This window comes from Thunnus maccoyii, chromosome 5, assembly GCF_910596095.1.
Source record: "Thunnus maccoyii chromosome 5, fThuMac1.1, whole genome shotgun sequence".
In the NCBI taxonomy this organism is placed as follows: Eukaryota; Metazoa; Chordata; class Actinopteri; order Scombriformes; family Scombridae; genus Thunnus; species Thunnus maccoyii.
Genome location: NC_056537.1, coordinates 2,789,788 through 2,811,223, shown reverse-complemented (window position 1 = coordinate 2,811,223; position 21,436 = coordinate 2,789,788). Strand labels below are relative to the sequence as shown.

General features: G+C 36.8%; 1 protein-coding gene across 1 annotated transcript; it reads right to left on the bottom strand.

Moving 5' to 3' along the window:
- Nucleotides 1-2,320: 2,320 nt before the first annotated feature.
- LOC121896796 (mixed lineage kinase domain-like protein) lies at nt 2,321-19,790 on the bottom strand. Its single transcript, XM_042410821.1, has 11 exons — nt 19,702-19,790; nt 16,016-16,466; nt 14,744-14,842; nt 11,907-12,084; nt 9,999-10,099; nt 8,914-9,049; nt 6,709-6,793; nt 6,471-6,613; nt 4,344-4,393; nt 3,460-3,600; nt 2,321-2,566 (listed from the first exon to the last, which is right to left on the bottom strand). Exons 2-11 carry the CDS (start codon nt 16,458-16,460, stop codon nt 2,517-2,519), a joined length of 1,428 nt encoding a protein of 475 aa, XP_042266755.1. The 5' UTR covers nt 16,461-16,466; nt 19,702-19,790; the 3' UTR covers nt 2,321-2,516.
- Nucleotides 19,791-21,436: the final 1,646 nt, after the last annotated feature.

Here is a 21,436-nt window from a genome sequence, read left to right as displayed (position 1 = left end):
ATTTAATCAGTTAGTTGTTTAGTTTATAAAATGTCAGAAAATGGTGAAAAACAGTGATCACTGTTTCCCAAAGCTCAAGGTGACGTCTTCAAATGTCTTGTTTTGTACTGACCAACAGTCCACAGCCTAAAGATATTCAGTTTACTTTCATAGAGGACTAAAGAAACCAGAAAATATTCACAGTTGAGAGCTGGAATCAGAAAATTTGGATATATTTTTATTACTCAAAACTACTAATTGATTATAAAATATTGTTGGTGACTGATTGATAAATCAACTAATCACTGCAGCTCAAAATCATACCTAAGTACAGTACTTGAGTAAATGCACTATCCAACACTGGCTTTAGATTACAGCCCACAACGTAGAGAGTAATTACTCCGTAGTTACAGTATTATCTATCTACCAACGGTGTACTAGTACAGTACGTATAAATACATATATGTAGGTATTGGGGAACAAGATGTGAAGTTATGGAATATGGGGCAACAATTTACGAACTTATAAAGAACTTATACTGTATACTGTTATTTTTAACTACTGGGTACCTATTTTATTATTACAGTATGTATGAGCTACTGAGCAATAATCTTGAAATTAGGGACAAATTTAGAGAGAATTAACTCTTTAGTTATTTGTTTAACTACTAGGCACCTATTCTGTTATTACAGGGTATAGTATGATCATAAAACTGAGCAAAAATCTGGATGTTTCAGGGAAGATGGAGTGTTGACTTCTGCAGCACTTAATAAATGTAATGTGATTTTATTTCAAAATGACCTTATGAACAATCACATTGTTCCCTTTTCATTTTGGGATAAGCTACTTAAATAGCCAAGGGGTACATCTGTGCATTTGCTTCGCAACAAAAGTCCAGGGGACAATGTGTTGTCATGGATGCTGTCAGCTTCTGGAGACTGTACTTCACCTCACCAGCAAACTTCATCACTTGGCGCTCATTTATGGCCTGGTGGCTTCACCTGCCATCGCTGGTCAGAACTCACCCATCAAAGATGTCACTCACTTGTTGACAATTCTGAAGTCATTAAAATGTTGAAAGTCTTCTCCCTGGTATTTTAATATGGCATTACGGCTCCTCAAGGTGAAAGATTACCCTTTTTCAGCTCTGTGCAAGGTCTCCTTTCATCCCAGGAAATAACTATACAGCTATACTTAATATAAATATAGCTAAAGATAAAACATGAGGTATGAATCAGAACGCATATATACGGTTCATATAGTCTTCTGATTGCAAACTGTGTAGTTAATTTAGTTTGTTCTTGTTTTGAGGCAAGTAAAATTGAAATAAATTGTTCTCACATTGTCTTCTGTAGTTACAGAATGAGTTAAGTTGATTGTTCCCCCCTTGTTATGTGTAGTTACAGGGTAAGTACAGAGCATGCTGGCTGTTATCTAAAGCACTGTTAGTTCCACCCTTGTTATATGTGATATTTGTGTGTATTTTAGCATTTAAACATCACCACTCATGTTGCATCAGTCACCTCTTTTAATCACAGAAAGAATCAGTAATCAAAATAAACATAAAGGCTGAAAGAGTCAAAGACAATAACAACAAAAAAACACAGACTTGTTTCAGTTTGCTTGTTGCTACAACCAGCCACCACTAGATAGAGCCCTTTTCAGATTGAGATGGAGTTACAAGAGTCTGCAGAGCCAGTGTTAAATCTCCTGAGTAACAAGTTTGTACATGACAGCGACATACTGCTCTTGTATGAAATGAAGATATACAAGGTCGTGAAGACTTGTTGTGCTATAGAATACAACTTACCTAGTTATTCTGGAAAGTACACTAAAATACTGTAGTACTACCAGCCCGAAAATGACACCACAATACCAGTTCATCCTGCAAGTGTTTGGAGTCCTTAATATACAATCATTAAAAAAAACATTTTAAGTTATGATGCTCTTTAAACAACACACTATAATTGTAAGAAGATCCATAAGAAGGTTGATTTTGGGAAACAGGTTGCTGTAGTTTGAAGGCGTGCTTATCCAAGAGTCACCGTAAACTGAGGTAATTACTTATGACTTTTAGTGACTTGTCGTTATTGATTAATCTGCTAATAATTGTCTCATTTAATCAGTTACTTGTTTGGTTTATAAAATGTCAGAAAATGGTGAAAAATGGTGATCACTGTTTCCCAAAGCTCAAGGTGACGTCTTCAAACTTCATGTTTTGTCCTGACCAACAGTCCACAGCCCAAAGATATTCAGTTACTGTCATAGAGGACTAAAGAAACTAGAAAATATTCACATTTGAGAAGCTGGAACCAGAGAATTTAGATATTTTTTCTCAAAAATTACTCAAAACTACTCATCGATTATAAAATATTGTTGGTGACTAATTGATAAATCAGCTAATCATTGCAGCTCTAAATTATATCACAGTTTTGTTAGTTACAGGCCAGTTTTTAGGCTTGACAACATTCTTCTGAGAACGATCACAAGCAGAATCCCTGAGGACAGCTGACGAGGAGGAAGAGGGATGAAATGTTTCATTCCTCCTCCATCTGTGCCACCACGCTGCGCAGTTTATCCACCAGCACTGTAGAAGAGAAAGATAGACATAGTATTAGTATTATTATTATAGATGCTTGCTAACAGTGTAAACAACCTTTTAGAACGGGGTATTACAGTGGTGGAGAGTAACTACATACGTTTACTTAAGTATTGTATTTAAGTACAATTTTGAGGTACTTGTAATTTACTTGAGAATACTCTATTTGATGCTACTTTATACTTCCACTCCACCACATTTCAGAGTGAAATATTGTACTTTCTACTCCACTACATTTATTTGACAGCTTTAGTTACTTTTCAGATTAAAATTTTACATAAAATAACATATTATGAGCTCATAAATTACACTACATTGTTAAAGATCTAATCAAAGATTAGAGAAAAAGTCCAAAAACTGAAAACAGATTTGTGTATCAGAACTTTGTTTTTTCTTCTTTCCTCTCCCATTAATCATCTCACGACCCCTCAGATTTATCTGGTGACCCTTTGGAGGGGCCCAACCCCTAGGTTGGGAACCACTGGACTAAACTAGCTAACTGTATATAAAATAGTGTAAACTAGCTCCACCTCCAGCAGCTACAACAGTAACATGCTGCTCTAACACTGATGCTTCACTATTAATAATCTAATGATGTCATATATAATAATATGTCAGTCAGAGGGACCAAACCACTACTTTTACTGCAATACTTTAACTACATCAAGCTTGTAATGGAGTATTTGTACATTTCTGTACTTTTACTGAAATAAAGGATCTGAATACTTCTTCCATCACTGATTATAATCCAATAAAATAATGTCTCTATATACAGTATCAAATCATGCACTGAAACCTGTCCACTCATTGTAAGTCATTCTAGCAGCTACAGCACCTTTAACGTGACCGTGTGTATGATGATGACAGTGATTGTAATTTACCTCCAGCTGATGGTCTATGGAAGCTATCATAGGTCCGACAGGCGTTGATCAGACATCCCAGTGGTTCAGGACAGTCGTCCGGGAGCGGCTCTTGATATTTCTCATTGCATACTTTCTGATAGATTTCTTTACTTGAACAACCTGGAAGAAATACAGTATAACATAATAGTAACATACAACGCACTGCAGCATAAAGCAGTTTATTCAGGAGCGATAAATCTAAAATTATTAGAAATTAACATATCTGAAGATCTGATTGTGTGTAATATTTAAATTCTTTAAAAAGCTCAAATTTACCACAATCTGTGATTTGAGTTGCTTGTGTAGTGTACAAGTGTAGCAGCTGTGCAGGAGGGATTAGGGCTGCAACTAACAATTATTTTCATTATCAATTAATCTGCAGAATATTATTCTCATTTAATCCATTTATAGTTTTGTCTATAAAATGTCACAAAGTAGTGATAAAAATGCCCTTTACAAATTCCCACAGCCCAAATTGATGAAGGAAGATAAAGACAAAGAAAACCATCAAATCCTCACATCTGAGAAGTTGTTTTGCAAAATAACAATAATTCGATTATTAAAATAGCTCATTGTTGCAGCTCTAGGAGGGATTATAACAAATTTCATGCCTAAAATTGTTTGTTTCTACATTCATTAATGACCTATTAATAACTATAAATCGCTGTCAAACAGGACACCAAGATATCTTGCAAAGAGGTTTTAACAGGGAACTAGTGGATGGAAGATTAACTACTGTAGGCTTGACATGCAGCTGTTAAAAGTTGAATGTTTCCTCTTTTCACAGAGAGCAGTGGCTGTGGTCAGCATTAAGTTGTGTTGGTTTGGGGTTGGATGTTGATGTCCGCTCTGCACATACACACCTTCAAAAGGTCTCTGACGGGTCACAACTTCCCACAGGACGATCCCAAAGCTGAAAGACAACATTTACAAGATAGTGAGAAATGATTTATTGCTTGATTTGAGAATCTTCACTCAATCATTGGTCCATCTCATCTATAGACAGAGAACCAGAGAGCAGTGGGAAGTCATCAGCTGATATCTGCAGATTGAGCAAAGCAGTGGCCTTTTTCAGTGTTTTATGGCTTTAACATTATCAGATCAAATCAAATTCCCTCTTTGTGTTTCCTTGGACAGTGTTTCCCTGTTGAGCTGCAGGTGGAAGTATAGTAACAAAAAGAGGAACTTTGGCACTAAAAAGACTGTAATGTTGAAAGATATCTACTTGATTTGACTCATTTGGACGCTGAAGCTTCATATTAGCTTCAGATAAACTTTGAAATACATTTTTGCACAGAGGGAGGACTGTGGATTTTGTTGCCCATCACTTCCATTGTAAGTGCATTATGAAGGGATCTTCTAATGGTCAGTATGAACAGGAGGAATGATTACAGCAAGAAAAACATGTTTCAATGTTCATTTGGGCTCCTGACTGTTGTTTTAAGACAGACTTGGAAAAATTGTGAACCTGCCCTTTAAGTGTTTTGACTTTAAATTTCTTTTTCTTTTAACTTTGTCATTAGATTTTTTGTACTCTGAACACATATCCTGATAAAATCAGCAACGTCTGGAGCAATCTTTTGTACAAACTTTTTCTTGTCCTTCAAAAGAAATTTTGCATCTTGAAGTAGAGAGTTTTTTTTTTTTGTTTTTTATCATTTCTATGACATGAGCTAAACACAAAGTACATCTGAGCCTGATAGGAATGTCATTACTTTTGCAGGTATTATGTAAGTATTGGAGAAAATTAAATTCTGACCAGATGATGGCACTAATTGAAAAGTCAGAGGATCACCAAAGTCATTAGAATTAATCATCCAGGGACCATGAATATCTGCAGTAAATGTCATGGCAATGGATCACACAGTTGTCAAGATATTTCACTTTGAACCACAAAATGTCAACCTCCTGGTGGCGCTAGTGGAAAGTCAGGAGATCACAAAAGTCAGCAGGATTCATCCTCTGGGAACCATGAATATCTGCTCATTAGAAAATGAGAAAGTCATGAGCCTTTATTAATCTCTACTAAAGGAAGGAATCACTGTCTGTATGTCTGTTTGTCCTTCGTGTATCTCTTGAACTGTTCATCTGATCGACTCTAGATTTTACGGGTGTATGGCTGGGAGCCAAAGGGGGTACCGTGTCAAATTTGATGCAATTTGGACACACGATAGTCAAGGAGTCAGGGAGAGACCAGAGACGAGGCGTGACATAAGTCAGAGAAAAGTGCTCAGAGAAAAGTGCTCTAAAAAGAGAAAAGTATACAGTGAAAACAGAGCCTTCAAGGAGGCGTTCAGGTACATTGTTGTGCGTAGGTCACCTGTATTTTGGAAGCGCTCAGAGCCCGATACACAATGACTGTAGTTACACATGTAAAACGGCGCAAACACTTTCCATGGGCAGTTCAAAACCAGTTTGTCTCATATGTTCCGAAACCATGAAGTGCCACTACAGACGAAGCACAAATCTTTGGAGAAACATACCCACTAAAATCTGAATGTGATCGATCCACTTTATTTTAGGCTGCTTGAAATGAGAAAAGAAAATTTATATACTATTAGAGTACTTGTTATTTATATCATCTGTGTATAATATACTGTTAGTTTCTTTCATGTCGTATGTGTATATACTCATTCACACCTCACATCAACTATATTAAATTTTCTATGTATTGAAGTCATGGCTGGAGGCAAAGCAATCGGCCCGAAAAGGCACATTTTGAACAGGCACTGCACTAGTGACTTATTAATTTATATAACTGGAGACTTGCTGGTTTATTACAACATTTATGAATGAATTACCAACATTGATGATGAATTCTGACCAGATGGAAATGATAAAAGGATTCTTCACATCCTGGCTAACCTAAATTTGCACTTATTAACGGCTTACATCTGATCTATAAAGCATTAGTAAAGCACTCATAAATCTGTCAGCAACAACTTAACATAGTTTAACATCTCTGCGGATGTAATTCCTGGTTGTCTGACCTGTACATCTCACACTCCTTGCTGTAGATGTGGTTGATGTTGTTGAGCATCTGAGGAGAGGAGTAGCACAGCGACCTGATGTGTTTGTCCTTCGTCATCTTTCTTAGTGATGTCTCAGTTTTCGCCAGCTCAAAACCTCCCAACTGTACCAAAAACCACAAACAACAACATCAAGACTTCATTTGTTCTCACCAACCAATGGGCCAGAAGCAATCCCAGCATGCACTGGCTGCAGTACCTTAACTCTGTAGCCTTCAGCCACCAGGAACTTGCTGCTGTTGATGCATCCATGAACCTTACATTTCTCTTCTGTCTGGTGCAGTCTAAGACACAACAGTGATAATCATTAGAACTTTTTATTATAAACAAGAAATCATGAACATTGAATTTAATTTGAAGCTGGAGTAATCAATATTTCTTTTTACTAACACTGAAACAGAAACGACTGCTTGTCTGAACCACAGAGCATCTTTCAACTACTAGTTTTGTTTTTACAGCACCTTTACTGTATGGTTCCAGCAACAGCAGCTGTTTTCTGTTAAAAAACCCACCTGCCCACCTGACCAAACTGCAGACAGACAAAGTTAGAAACTAACTGGTGAATAAAGTGGAACATCTAGAAGCTAAAGAGCCAGATATTTTTATCAGGATTTGGTGGAGATCAAACAAAAGCTAAAAGGAGAGTGAATATTGGACTTATGGTGGCTTCAGGAGCTGATAGTTTGCAGGAGGTAGTGTGGAGAATGAAGAGCAGCACATAAATGTACAAAGGCAGCGAACGGGGAATCTGTGGACAATCACAATATTCATTTCACCATCCTCTTATATTTTCTGCCATGTTTTTATGCAGTTCCTGGTGGGACTGGACAAAGATAACTTGTCCTCCATTTATCTCTGCAGTAAAATCGTCACTGTCATAACCTCAGTTTCCTGTCAGTGCCATCAGAGTCCCATTGGCCACAAGTTATGGACGTCAGGTTATTTGGGGTCAAAGTTTGATTCAGTAGAACTTTGTCTGCGAAACCTGGAGGAAAATCTACATGGTGCTGCCTGAGAGAGAGCAGCCTCCGTGTTTATTAGAAATAATGTCCTTTCTCTGTGCGATGTCACCAAGTGGCAGCTACTGCAGCTTGAGGCTGAAGTACCTTAAAGTACCACCGACAGCCACTAGCTGCTCCAACTCCCATTCAAAAAGCCTCAACTTCTCTCTACAAATACTAAGTCAATCATTGATTTCAACAAGTCATTATGGTCTCAATCTCTAAATTCAGGCCCTCTAATAAGTGTGCTGGTGGTCATTTTGTAAATAATTGCTCCCCTAATAAGATTTGTAGCTTTGATGTCTGCTGTGCGGGGGTTGATTGACAACTCACTACATCCATCTTTATATACTGTCACACTTACACATTTGGTGTGAAAGCCATGTTACATTCATCACATGGATACAAATAAAAGTTCATTGGGATGATCATGTTGTTGTTTGGTCTTGCAAGCTGCAAAATTTATAAGGTAACCATATGATAGTTGTTCTGCCCCCTAGTGGCCAAATGTATTATATTATTAAATTATATGTATTATATTATAATAAATTAGTTTAATATGAAGATCATGTTTTCAGTGCTGTTTGTCTTTTTGTCTTGTTAGTTAGTGTAACATCTCAAAAACTTGTGAACAGTGATATTTGGTAGAAATATAGGAACAAACTATATGTTTTTGGATGGCACCACTATGTGGCCATTTGTAAATCAATCAATCATGAATGTTTTGGCTCATAACTCCTGAGTCATAGGTGGTTTTATGTTGTGGTCATGTGATCCTTATACTGCATTTTGGAAATCTCTTCTGTGCATGAACTATAATATATATCGCTACATCCTAGACTTTGTTTAATTAGGTACTAGTAGACACGACAGGTGGAGTTCACATAACAAAATATATATTGATCTTGCACTATTGGAAGTTAGGAAATGCATTGCTATTGCCAACTCCTTCACAGCAGATGAAGACTGCTCTTTCAAGTTATTTGATGCTTGATAAAGCTTATTATAACATTATTATTATATCATAATTAATTATTATAACATTAAAAAGAAACCCAGAAATCTTACAAAATTTGGTATTTTCATGAATTTTGACTTTTGGACAAATTTAGAAACTATTCAAATTTAAAAAGCAAAACAAAACCAGATGAAATTATTTGAACCTTGATATATAGACCTTTATAGCAATATGTATTATTATTTGTGTATGCATTTGCATATTTGTATGATTTTCTAAAAACATAACCTCCTGCCTCTGAAAATGTTACAGATAAGATGGCGTTTTTTAATCTCGCCTGCACAAATAAGCGTTTATCTCTCCTTCTTTCTGTGTTTTATCATTTTTTGCACATAATTGAAATTTGTCAATAAATTAGACAAAGAATTATTAGTTGTAATCTGACCGGTAGAGTCCTTGTGCTGCGTCCAGACACATTCGAGCTTTCCTGGTCCAGGACAGTTTGCAGTTTGAGTCCAGAACCTGTCGCAGACTTCCCTTCTCACAGTACTCGGTGATGATGAGGAACTGAGGGCTGGGTCCTTCAGGTAGCCACAAATACATGTCATATTATTGTAATTTATCATTTTAATACAATAATACATTACTGCTTTTATTGTACAACATTAATTAGGACCACCAGGTTGGAGAGAGGTGTCAGGGGCGGTTTCACAAACTGCTCTGTAGTGTTTGGATAGAGGTTTTCTGCTGGAGTGAAGGTAGCTGAGCAGTTTGACACAATTACTCAGTCAGCCATGGTTTTTAGTTTAAAACAAGGCTTAATTTACCCAGAATTCAAGTTAACTTAACTGTTCAGGTCAACTTTGACCCATTTTTACATTTGAGAGCAATAAAAACACCCCAAACACCTTTCTTTTAGCATTACATTTTATGACTTTTCCTAAAGTGACCCAAAATATACAAAAATATCTCAACTTTTTTCATTTTTGTGCAGCTGAAATGCATTTCAGTACATAGAGAGTGGTTCTTATTTATTAAAAAAATCAAAAGCATTCTCTTACATTATATAACATACATTGAAATCATAAAGGCTGTTATTTTCTCCTGTTTTATATAACATAGGACCATAATATAGTGTGATTGTAATGTTTTCGCTCCATAATGAAATACACTCTCTGCCCTCTGCAACTTAACTGAGGATTAATAGTCTTAATAGTATTAATTATGAATGAAAACTAGATTTGTTTTTCAGAAAATGGGAATAGAAACTAATTATGAGGGGACACTGTTAGAATATGAACAGTATTTAAGGGTTAAGATAGTCAAGAACGCAACAGATGAATTTAGACGTCTATCTGAAGACTGACTATAAGTTAGATCCAAGCCATAGTCAAAGTCTTATTTCTGTAAAATTGCCACCCAAATCATTTATGTCCAGTAATGTGACAGTGACAAAGATACAACAGGTTGAGTAACATCACAGCCAGCTTGTGATGCGTCTGATATTCTGTGAAGCTGTGGTCTACTCACCATCTTCATCCTGGACACAGATGCCAAACATTCGCAGGATGTTGGGTGACTCAAAGCGCCTCATGGTTTCAACTTCCTTCTTGAAAAATGTCTGCACCTCCCTAAATATGGAGAAAATGTTTTTGTTGATATGTGGCAAATACAGTGAGTCACATCCTTGAATAAAAAAGTCTGAGCTCAAAGTGATGACGGTGTGTAACAATTGGCTGGAAGGAATCAATGTCTATTTGACTTGTTGTCATTTTACGTCTCTTACTCAGCTAATATTCAAATACCACATTTGTACACTTTTAATTTCCTCATGGTCAAATGCTATAGATTATAGATTTAAGCAAATTGGGTTCACAATGTATCTCAAAATCAGAGCTGCATCTTAGATGGAGTAAGTTTTTTGAGTTACAGTATCTGGGACACATGAGTGGCCACATCTACATTAAGCCAAATAAATTCAAGAGTTTCAGCTCGTTCTGCTCCTACTGTGTTAGTTATTGCCGTGTTTCTTCTTCCTCTTCCAATGAAATGCTGCGCCACTGCCACCATCTGTTTTGTCATCAATATGACAGAGCTTCTACAAAGCTCCATTTTTCCCATACACACTACAATGCCAGGCCGGCGATTTCACATTTACACACTCTGGAGGCCATTTTGGAAAAGCTCCGTTTTCAGAGAAGAAAAACTGTGGATGGAGGGCCAAAACAGAGAAAAGTCGATACATTTACGAATTAAGCTGGCTTAGTGTGGACATGTCTATTTCCAAAATGGCCTCAAGAGTGTGTGAATTTGAAAACGCCGGCTTGACGTTGTAGTGTTCACAGGGAAAAATTGTACAGTATTTGAGTAAACAATAACAACAATGGTGGGCGGCTTCATGCGAGTGTTGGTCTCTTTATTGTCTGCTTTGACAGCTTGTTTAGAGTTAAACATAGCTATCTACCACATTTCTCTGCTCAAACTGTTGTAATCTGCTCGCAATAAACTAAATGTCAGGAAGCCACCAGAGAAACAGAAATAGTATACTGTTTCTTCTTCGCTGGTTTTCTGTGGCTGACTTCCCTGTCTATCCTCTGCACATGCTCAGTAGGAGAAGAACTACCAGTTTTGGCATTTTAATGTCGATGGAAGTATTTGCAGAAACAAACTGAAAACAAACTGAAACTCCTGCTTTGGACGTAGGTCGTTCATGCTTGAAAACAGCATTTTAGAATTTAGCGGCTTAATGTAGACGCAGTCTAAGCGTAAACAGGGTAAAAAGTCCAGTAATTGTTTTAATTCTGCATTTGATTGTGTTATTCAATAGAGAAGTTTGTCTTTTAATGGATTCTTGGAACACCGATAGGTACAACCCTGCCAGTGGTTAAAGAAGTGCTGAGATCTTTTAATTAGAAATACCACAATGAAAAAATACTCCATTACAAGTAAAAGTCCTGCATTTAAAATGAAGTAAAAGTACAGAAGTATTGGCAGCAAAATGTACTTGAAGTATTAAAAGTAAAATTTTTCAACCCCATTTAGAGTGTTACATTTATCATATATAATGGTATACATCATTGGAATATTAATATTCACTGACGTATACATGTTAATTGCATTTTAATGCAGCTACTGTTATTGCCTCTATAACAACACATCATGTAATTTACTTATAAAATATTGATCTGGAAAGCAACTTCAACTGTGAGATAAATGTAGTGGAGTAAATAGAAAGAAAGAAACGCCCAAATAAAGTACAAGTCTCTCAAAATTGTACAGTATTTGAGTAAATGTACTTGGTTACATTCCACCACTGACACATTGCAGAAGAAGAGATAGTTGGAGCTTTCAGCTCTAAAGGAGGCAGAGTTGTCAGCTGAAATACTGGTGTAAATTAAATAGAATTAAAAATAAAGCCACACTGGTATTATTCTCTACCTTGGGGAGGTGTTCACAGGGTCGTTGTATCGCTTGATGGCCACTGTGAATCCACGGTACTGTCCTCTGTAAACCTCTGAGTTTGATGTTTTCATGAAGGGTTGTTTGGGGTACTCGTACTTCAGCTCGTCCATTTTGATCATACGGATGACCTCATCATTGGGGCTGGGCTTATTCACTGTAAAAAAACATAAAGTTATAAGAAAGGCTGGATTATCAAGCAGGCAAAGTGGGCAACTGCCCCAAAAGCCCCACATTGTCTCTGTATCATATGGCTCAGGAGGTAGAGCGGGTTGTCCACTAATCGGAAGATTGGAGGTTCGATTCCCGGCTCCCCCAGTCCACATGCCGATGTGTCCTTGGGCAAGATACTAAACCCCAAATTGCTCCTGATGGCTGTGAATGTGTGTGAATGGTTAGTTTCCTCTGATGGGCAGGTTGGGATCTTGCATGGTAGCCCCTGTACCCATTCAGCGTATAAATATGGGTGAATGTGATTTGTAGTGTAAAAGCGCTTTGAGTGGTTGGAAGACTAGAAAGGTGCTATAAAAGTACAGTCCATTAACCATAATCAGAGTAAATGCAAATTTGTTAGAAATTTGCACCACTGGATAGCTGTAACATCAGCTATTACAGGTCCTCCATCTTCCATCTTGTGGTCTGGAAGAGGGATTCTGTCTCAAAATCTAGTTTTAAGACTTTAATAGTTTTATTTTATATTGCCACACATCCACAAAAATGCCGATGACACAATCATTTATGTATCAGCTAAAACCCCTTCTGTTGCAGCAGAGATATTAACAAATTAAATGGAGGGTATTTCCCAATGGCTCAAAAACAATCATCTAACGCTGAATCTTAAAAAGACTGTGTCAATGTGTTTCTCCATGAGAAGGAAAGCAAAAGACAAGATTATAATCAAAATAGATCAAGAGGAAATAAAGGAAGTCAGTGACTTTAAAATTTCAGGTGTTATTTTGGATTCCCAACTCAAATTTGATAAACATGTTAAAAAGCTAAGACAGTCAAGAAAATCTGAACTGTTTTAGAATGATAAGATATTACATACCCCGTAAGGCAGCTCAACTGTTTATGCATGCCATGATATTTTCACATTTATCTTATTGTGTTACTGTATGGAGCCAGGCCTCACAGTCAACTGTTAAACCCGTTAAATCATTATACAAACAAGCACTGAAAATAATGGACTGAAAACAAATGAAATGACACCACTGTATAATTCTACAAAAGTACAAGTTGCTTAGTTATGACAGTTTTATCAAGTTTTCTTTTATCAAACTGATTTTTAAATGTTTGAATAATCTTGACCCAGCTATACTTTGTCCAAATGTGACAAAAATATACACCAATAGAATAATCACGAGGGGATCAGCAATGGCAACTGCAGGGTAGCACAGTGCAAAACTACTTTCAGTCAGTCATCTTTTTCAGTGAAAGGGATACATCTTTGGATTGCCCTACCAACAGAAATGAAAATACAAACTGATCTGAAAACATTTAATGAAAAGGTGAAACACTGGCTGAAACAAAACCAAACCTGCAATCCATGTGTACATGCACATGGACATGTACACATAGATAGACGAACAGATACATACAGATAAACATACATGCACTGATACAGATTATGCATGTATGTACACGGACACATACACTGCTAAATATTATGCACATAAATACATCATTGCCATGAATTAGGGAACATACACATGTGCACACATATGCAACACATGTAAACTGATTGTTATGTGATGTAAATACTGTTGTTACTGAGAATGTCACTATTTATTATGAGCTTTATTTAATTAATGTATTTCTGGTAGTGATATGTTATGACTATTTTAAGTGTAAAACCCTAACCAGGGACAGGGGTCACAAATTAGCCTTGGCTACAAATCCTATATGCAATACATCTGTTTCATGTTATTTAAACTTATTTATTTAAACCTGTTACAATGTTTTTTTTGCATCGTCCCTGACAAATAAACTAAAAAAAAAAAAAAAAAAAAAAATCAAACTGACTCACTTTGTCTGCAATCAGCAGCTGAAGCTTGAGGAGGGAAAGAAATTCATTCATTCATTCATTCACTCATTCATCATAATTTATTTACAGATTAATAATAATAATTAGAAATACTAATACTACTCTGACTAATGCTACAGCTTCTATTCCACTTTTGCTGCTTCTACAACTAATTTCATGGCTTCTATTATCTCTAATATGAGAGAAAATCAATTTAAGAATTTATATATTTTTATTACTAAATTCAATAAAATTATTTGATGTTTCCTTATTTCTTAAAAAATGGTAATGTATTGGTTCTATTCCTATTATTCATTCATAAAAAAAGAAGGGGAAAAAAAGAAATGATGTTAAATCTGCTGTTGCAGTTAAAGGCTCAAGTACTCTGAAAGAGTCTGATGTGCGTTTTGAAGTATATCTATTGTTTCAAATGGCTGAATACGCACCAAAAGCATTATGAAATGTGTCAGACTGCCTTGATGCCCCTACTGCAACCTTGTTTCAGTTTTGGAGCATCAAATGAGGAACCAGAGACATGTATTTGAGAAGTTGACATTTCTAGTAAAGAACGAGAAAAAGTAGTGAAATCCTGCTACTATAGTTTGTTTCATGATTTGTTGATGTAGCCTCCAAAACAGGCTAAAACTGCCTGTTTCAGACAAAGGCTGATCTGAGGGGCTGCATAAAGAGCCGGTATAAGATAAATAAGGAGTTTTTAACTGAGCCCCAGAATATAAATACAGACCTGGAAATTTGCAGAATATGACCCCTTTAAGAGATTTAATGTACTCACACATCTCCATGAATTTTTCCACATTGACTTTGACCATGTTGAACTCTTTCAGCATGGCGTCTGTTTTCTCCCTCTGCTCCTTCATGTGGTCCAGGAGCACTGAGGAACAGACAAACACTGATTATACAAAGACAACCAGACTTTGAATCCAGTCCAACCTCTCTACTCTGCTTTCCCACAAGATCTTACAAAGGAACATCAATTTAGTAAACACTGAACTCATATCTTTATCTTAGTCAGGTTTGGTTACAGTCAGACACAGACTATGATTTGGTAAATGCTTTTTAGAGTAATGATTCATTAATGGATTAGTAGATTAACAAAAAATTAATTGCCAACTATTTGCATAATCGATTTATCGTTCTGAGTCATTAAAAAAAAAAAGCAATATATCTCTGATTCCAGCTTTTCTGGTTTCTTTAGTGACAGTCAACTGAATATCCTCGGGTTGTGGACAAAACAAGACATTTGAGGTTGCATGTGATTGACATTTTTCACCATTTTCTAACATTTGATAGACCAAATGACTAATCAATTGATTGAGAAAATAAATGACAGATTAATCAATAATGAAAATAATTCATTACATTAGTTGCAGCCCTAATTTGAAATGCTCAGTTTTTAAAGGACGGGTTCACAGTTTTTCAAGTCTGTCTTTAAACAACAGTCAGGAGCTCAAATGAACAGTGAAACATGTTTTTCTTGCTGTAATCATTCCTCCTGTTCATACTGACCATTAGAAGATCCCTTCATAATGACCTTACAATGGAAGTGATGGGGGACAAAATTCACAGTCCTCCTCCTGTGCAAAAATGTATTTCAAAGTTTATCTGAAGCTAATATGAAGCTTCAGCGTCCAAATGAGTCAAATCAAGTAGATATCTTTCAATGTTACAGTCTTTTTAGTGCCAAAGTTCCTCTTTTTGTTACTATACTTCCACCTGCAGCTCAACAGGGAAACACTGTCCGAGGAAACACAAAGAGGGAATTTGATGCTAAAAAGACTGTAAATGTGTCAGATATCCACTTGATATGACTAACTCAGACTGCTGAAGCCTCATGTAAGCTTTACATCAACTTTTAAATGACTGTGTGTACACACTGGATTTCGGCCTCCATCACTCACAGACTGTTGTTTTAAGACACACTTGAAAAATTGTGAACCTGTCCTATAAGATCAAAACTAAAAAAATCAAATTTAGGCTCATATGGACCATCTGACTTTTGCTCAACCTACTCTACAAAGGCAAAGCCAAAACCAGTTTCCCTCACATTTCTTCAGCTCTGCATCGTCCGTCCTCCCGTCCACCTCGTCTTCTTTCTCTCTGGAGGCCAATTCAAACACCTGGTACAGCATGTTCCCCTGCTCCACCTGCAGAGCTCCAGACAGAACCTGGAAGGCGTCGTTGAGGCGTTCGTTCACAGTGCTGAACTCGTCTCCATGGCTGCTGGAGTTCAGGATGCGCTCCATCCAGTTGGCCAAGGTGTATTTCTTGATGAGCTCCTGTGCTGATTCCAGAGTGATGGCGAGTTCCTTTAGAGCCTTTTCTACAACAGAGATATGGGCCATCTCCCTCTTTTTGATGGACCTCACCAGCTCGTCCAGGGCTTCGACTCGCTGGGCGACACGGCGGCAGCGCTTCTTATTGGCCTTAACATTGTCAACCAGGGTGTAGATCTGTGATGCAATGGACAGGATGGGATCTATGAAGTCCATGACCAGCTGGAGAGACAGAGAGGACACAAAGAAATTATAAAACAAAGCTGAATGCAAAATAATTCCAGGTTAAACGAGCCCCAGTCAACTCAAATAATCTGAACCAAACTGAATTAAATTGAACTAAGTTAAATTGACATTTTTTTGTCTGAGAAAGTGTTCAAGTTTAATATTAAGACTGACAGCAGGAGGAAACAGCTGCCTGGCTCTGTCCCAAGTTGAAAAATATGCCTCTAAAAGTGTTGGTACCTGCAGGTGTATTTTGTTGGTTTGCGTAATCAAACCATGAAGATTGTTTTCATTTCATTTGCTTTCATCCAGTTGCATGAGAGCAGGATTTGAATGAACAAGCACAGAGTAGGAAAACATATGGAAATCAGCATTCAAATCCTCTAAATGTGTAAGATATAAGATAATTCAGAATAAAACTCTGTGCAGAGCTTATGTTACTCCCATTATACTTTCAAATCAAGAACAATTATCCAAATTATGTCTGATGCCCCAATGTCGGCATGGTTGTGGGATCAGAGGTTCTTTGTTACAATTTTTATAGAAATGTCCAGAAGTGAAAACCTTTTGGTCCAAGTTTCATTTATGTATCAAATCTTATGTGCCAATTATTGGTTCATCCTGTCGTATACCTGCTGGGCCAGAAAATGTAATTCCTAGGAATTGTCTTTAACGTTTGGATGTCTCTCAACCACAAACATAAGTTTGATGAACTGGAAAGAGCACAAACCATCCTGCTGTGTAATAAGTCATTGGTTTGTTATATATGGAGAGAAAGACTTTAATAAAGACCTGGGCAGCCACTGTGACATGGTCAGGAACTTCATTGAAACACACAATATAACTTAACCTTTGTGGTATTATCCCATCAATATCTCTGAATGGTGATTTAATAAATATACTGAAAAACAATTAATGCCTCATCTCTGAGGTCTGCGGCTATAGAGTTAAAGGCTATAGAGACTCATTTCCTGAGACTTTCTCTCACACAGTCCCAGTTACTCTGGATTATCCACAAACCTGTTCAATAGAAAGTTGTATAACAACCCTTTTAAACAACATAACAGGCTCACTATAATTATCAGCAGCTGGCTCTGTATTGAACCGGGCTGACATGAATTTAATCATAGTGACTTTAAGGGCACTCAGGTGAACTGAGCAGATAAAAAATGAGGTGAAATGTTGAGTGGAGTAAAATTTCCCACGGGACTACTCTCCAAATCCAATCAGGGAGGCCTGTAACGCTGAGCTCGGCTCTCAGGTGAGCAAGGAGACAGTCCATCAATAATTCATGATGACGGTGTAAAGTATCACAGCTCATCACCCCGAGGATGTCAGTCTCAAATCCAACCTAACTGCTTCCTTAAAAACAGTAAAAACAGTTTTGCTGTTTGATCCACACAAACAAAATCCCTCTGCAGCAGGAAGTGAAACTTTTTCAGATGAGTCGGACTTTATAAGCAGATAAAAACTACACAAATTGTTCATAATTTGATTTTGTATTTGAGTTCATTCTTAATATGCTGAATATGAAAAGTTTTGCAGATTTGTTACTGCCAAGAACAAAACTTAATTGAAATAAACATACTTGGATAATAAAGCTGATACTAAAATGCTTTAAAAGAATTAGAAAACCCTTAGCATCATTTTACACCCTATTAGTATTAATATTAGTCTTATTCCACAGTATAGTAAATACAGGTATGAGTGAAATACATACTGGAAAATTGGGCTGTATTTGTACATTATTGTTATTTTTTATTTATGTTGATGTTACTGTTCCTTTGTTTTCCACTTACTGACTGAATGTCAGTCTGTAGTACAACTTGACCCAAGGTCTCTTTATAAAATGTCTGTATAAATGACGAGCTTCTAAATTGTCCTGAAGTTCAAACGCAAAATGCAGATGATGCAGTTGTGTACGTTCATGGAGCTACAAAACAGGAAGTGGCTGTTATATTATTAGATCCTTGAATGGCTGATGGCCTCCTTATTTTACGCGAAAAGCAGGCCAGTGGTTTTCCACTGCAGCTTAACAGGGAAACGCTGTCTGAGGAAAGAGGACATTTGATGCTAAAAAGACTGTAAATGTGTCAGATATCCACTTGATATGACTAACTCAGACTGATGAAGCTGAATAGAAGCTTCACAGAGACTTTTAAAGGACTGTGTGGACACACTGTGGATTTTGGCCTCCATCACTTACACTGAAAGCACATTTGAAGGGGAATTTTTAATATCCAGTATGAACAGGAGGAATGATTACAGCGAGGAAAACCTCTTTCACTGTTGCTATGGACACCTGACTGTTGTTTTAAGACACACTTGAAAAAATGGTGAACCTGTCCTTTAACAGTGAAGTTTTGATTTGTTTTGATTAATGAACATTTCCCCCTGATAAATAGTAATAAATATCCTGGAGCAAGCTGCTCAATAAAAATGTTTGAAATAAAATGCAGTATTCTACAAAACCCAAATCTATAATAACTTTTCAGCATTTCTACTTAAAGCCACAGTATGTAAGATTGATTTCAGACTTATAGAAAATCTTTATTTCCTCATCAGTGACATCTTTTAAATCACTTCTCTATACTTATCTTAAAAATAAAGCCTCTTGTTTTTTGTTTTACTTTAGTTCTAATATGTTTTATCTCTATCTGTCTCTTATCTCTACTAATATCTGTATCTGTATCTCATTCTCTGTACTTTTAGTGGCCTGATTTTATTTCATTAGAGTGTTTTATTCTGATTTTCCCATGTAAAACACATTATATCTGTTTTGCTGCATCAATAAAGTTTAGCATTATTATATATTGGGAGGAGAAATACTTGTCTTTGTTTAATCTGCACAGTTTGTTCCTTTGTCTGTGTCCATTCACTCATACGAGCAGGTACCAAGCATGACTGAGGTAATTATTTCTCCCTCTTTGCCCAGGAGGAAATAACTCGCCTTTGTCTGTGTGTCAGTTTTCACCAGGTTTATCTGGTGACAGATCAAACTTCTGTGGACTGTGTGAACACTGTGTGAAACGTTTCTCTTCCACTAAACCGCAAATCGGTTGTAAGATGAAACTTGTTGTAACATGTAGAGAAATGACTCCCTGCACTACTGATCTACATGCTGACTCTGCAGCACACTAACCTGCTCACAGAATCAACAAGAGGACTCAAGAAGAGCCGTAAGCTGAGGAGTTTAGTTTAGAGATGATGGAAAAACAAAAAGATTATTTACCTGAAAGTGGAAGTCAGTGAAAGCTGTCCGTCTCGACCCAGGTATACAGGTTTTATGCGCGCTAGGACAAAATGAAACTGGCCTCTTTTGCTTTCAGCTCCTCCCTCAGCTCATAACTTCCTGTTTCTCTCTGACAGTTACAGTCCTTCCCCCTCTCTGTGGGTATTATTCATTCTCCTCTGCTCTGACACATAACATGACTGATTAATCTTATCCTTGAAATAGAAGCATAATTCACTGCAAGATGACGGAGGTGCGCAGCAAATGACATCTGGAGGCTTCCCGGGTAACTGTTTTATTGCTGCTGTGTCAGACTGGCTGATTTATGGTGAATGACTCATGGCCAACATGTAGACAACACACTGGAATGATGTAATCTTGGTTGCAAGACTCAGATGTAAAGCCAACACACTGATAATGTAGCCTTTCCCTGACTTTGCTCTCTGATATTTCCATGAGCTCATTCTTTAAAGATCCCCTCCAGATATGTTTTAGGACATAAAAAATACTCTGCTTTATAATAAAATGTGTCTGATTTGTTTTTTTCATTAAAAAAAAAATGTAATTAGCTTGTTATAAATTTTAAAGGACAAGTGTGTAAAACATGGGGGGATCTACTGGCAGGAATATTGGAAGACATGGAATATAATATTCATAAGTATATTTTAATTAGTGTTTAATCACCTTAGAATAAGAATCACTGTATTTTCATTACTTTACTTTTGCACCGCCATGTTTCTACAGTAGCCCAGAGTGGACAAACCAAACACTGGCTCTAGAGAGGGCCTTTCACGTTTTTCAGTGCCCCCCTATTCATAATTCAGGTCCCATATTATTAAAAAAGCATGTCATTGGATGCCAAACAACAGATTTGATTTAACTGGACAGTTGTAAAATCATTATCATTAGTTTCCCATGCGAGGAGCAAAAAAGCCATGTGAATAGAAATTATATTTATGAGTGTTGAACAAATGCAACGGTGAGAAACAGCAGCCAATCAGAAAGCAATTGTTCCAATGGAAAACAAGAGCAGCGTACCGAGGAAAAAGTCTGAGGCTACTGGAAAAAAGCAGAAGGATATACATCTACTGCTAAGATATTCAATAGAATAGTGGCAGCATTTTTCTTGTTCTGCAACATTTTGCTGATATGATATGATTGATGCTGTTTTATGATGTTATCCAGTTGATTAAATAACTGGACCTGCAGCGCTGTGGCAGAGAGCTCGAATAAAATTACCCTGTTCAAAGGCCCACAGGGGTTCGGGGGGGTCCTCCCTCAAGGAAATTTTATGTTATTTGGCTAAAAATTGTGCATTTTCACACAATTCTGGACTATTATCATTTCAATTTGTATAAAAAATACATCCTGTGCCATTAAAAATAATAATCACAAAGCATTGGTAAAACAGGCTTATAGTGAATGGATTTAGACTGATTTTCTCATCCTCCCATAGTCAGGCTGTAGCCACCAGCCAGCTGCAGGGACGCTATGGTTAGAATTTTATCTTTATCTCATCCACAAACAACTTATTTGTCCCATTTTGCACATATCACAGAGATACAACAGACTGCAGTAATGCCATCTCAGCACTTTTTATTTCCTTGTTAGAATAAAAGACACACATCAGACTTTATGATCCAGCTGATAAAGATTCATACTGTCTGTTAATATTTGACTTTTGTTCCAGGTTTTTTATTCCAGAGTTCAGAGCTGCTGTTCTGTGATCAGATTT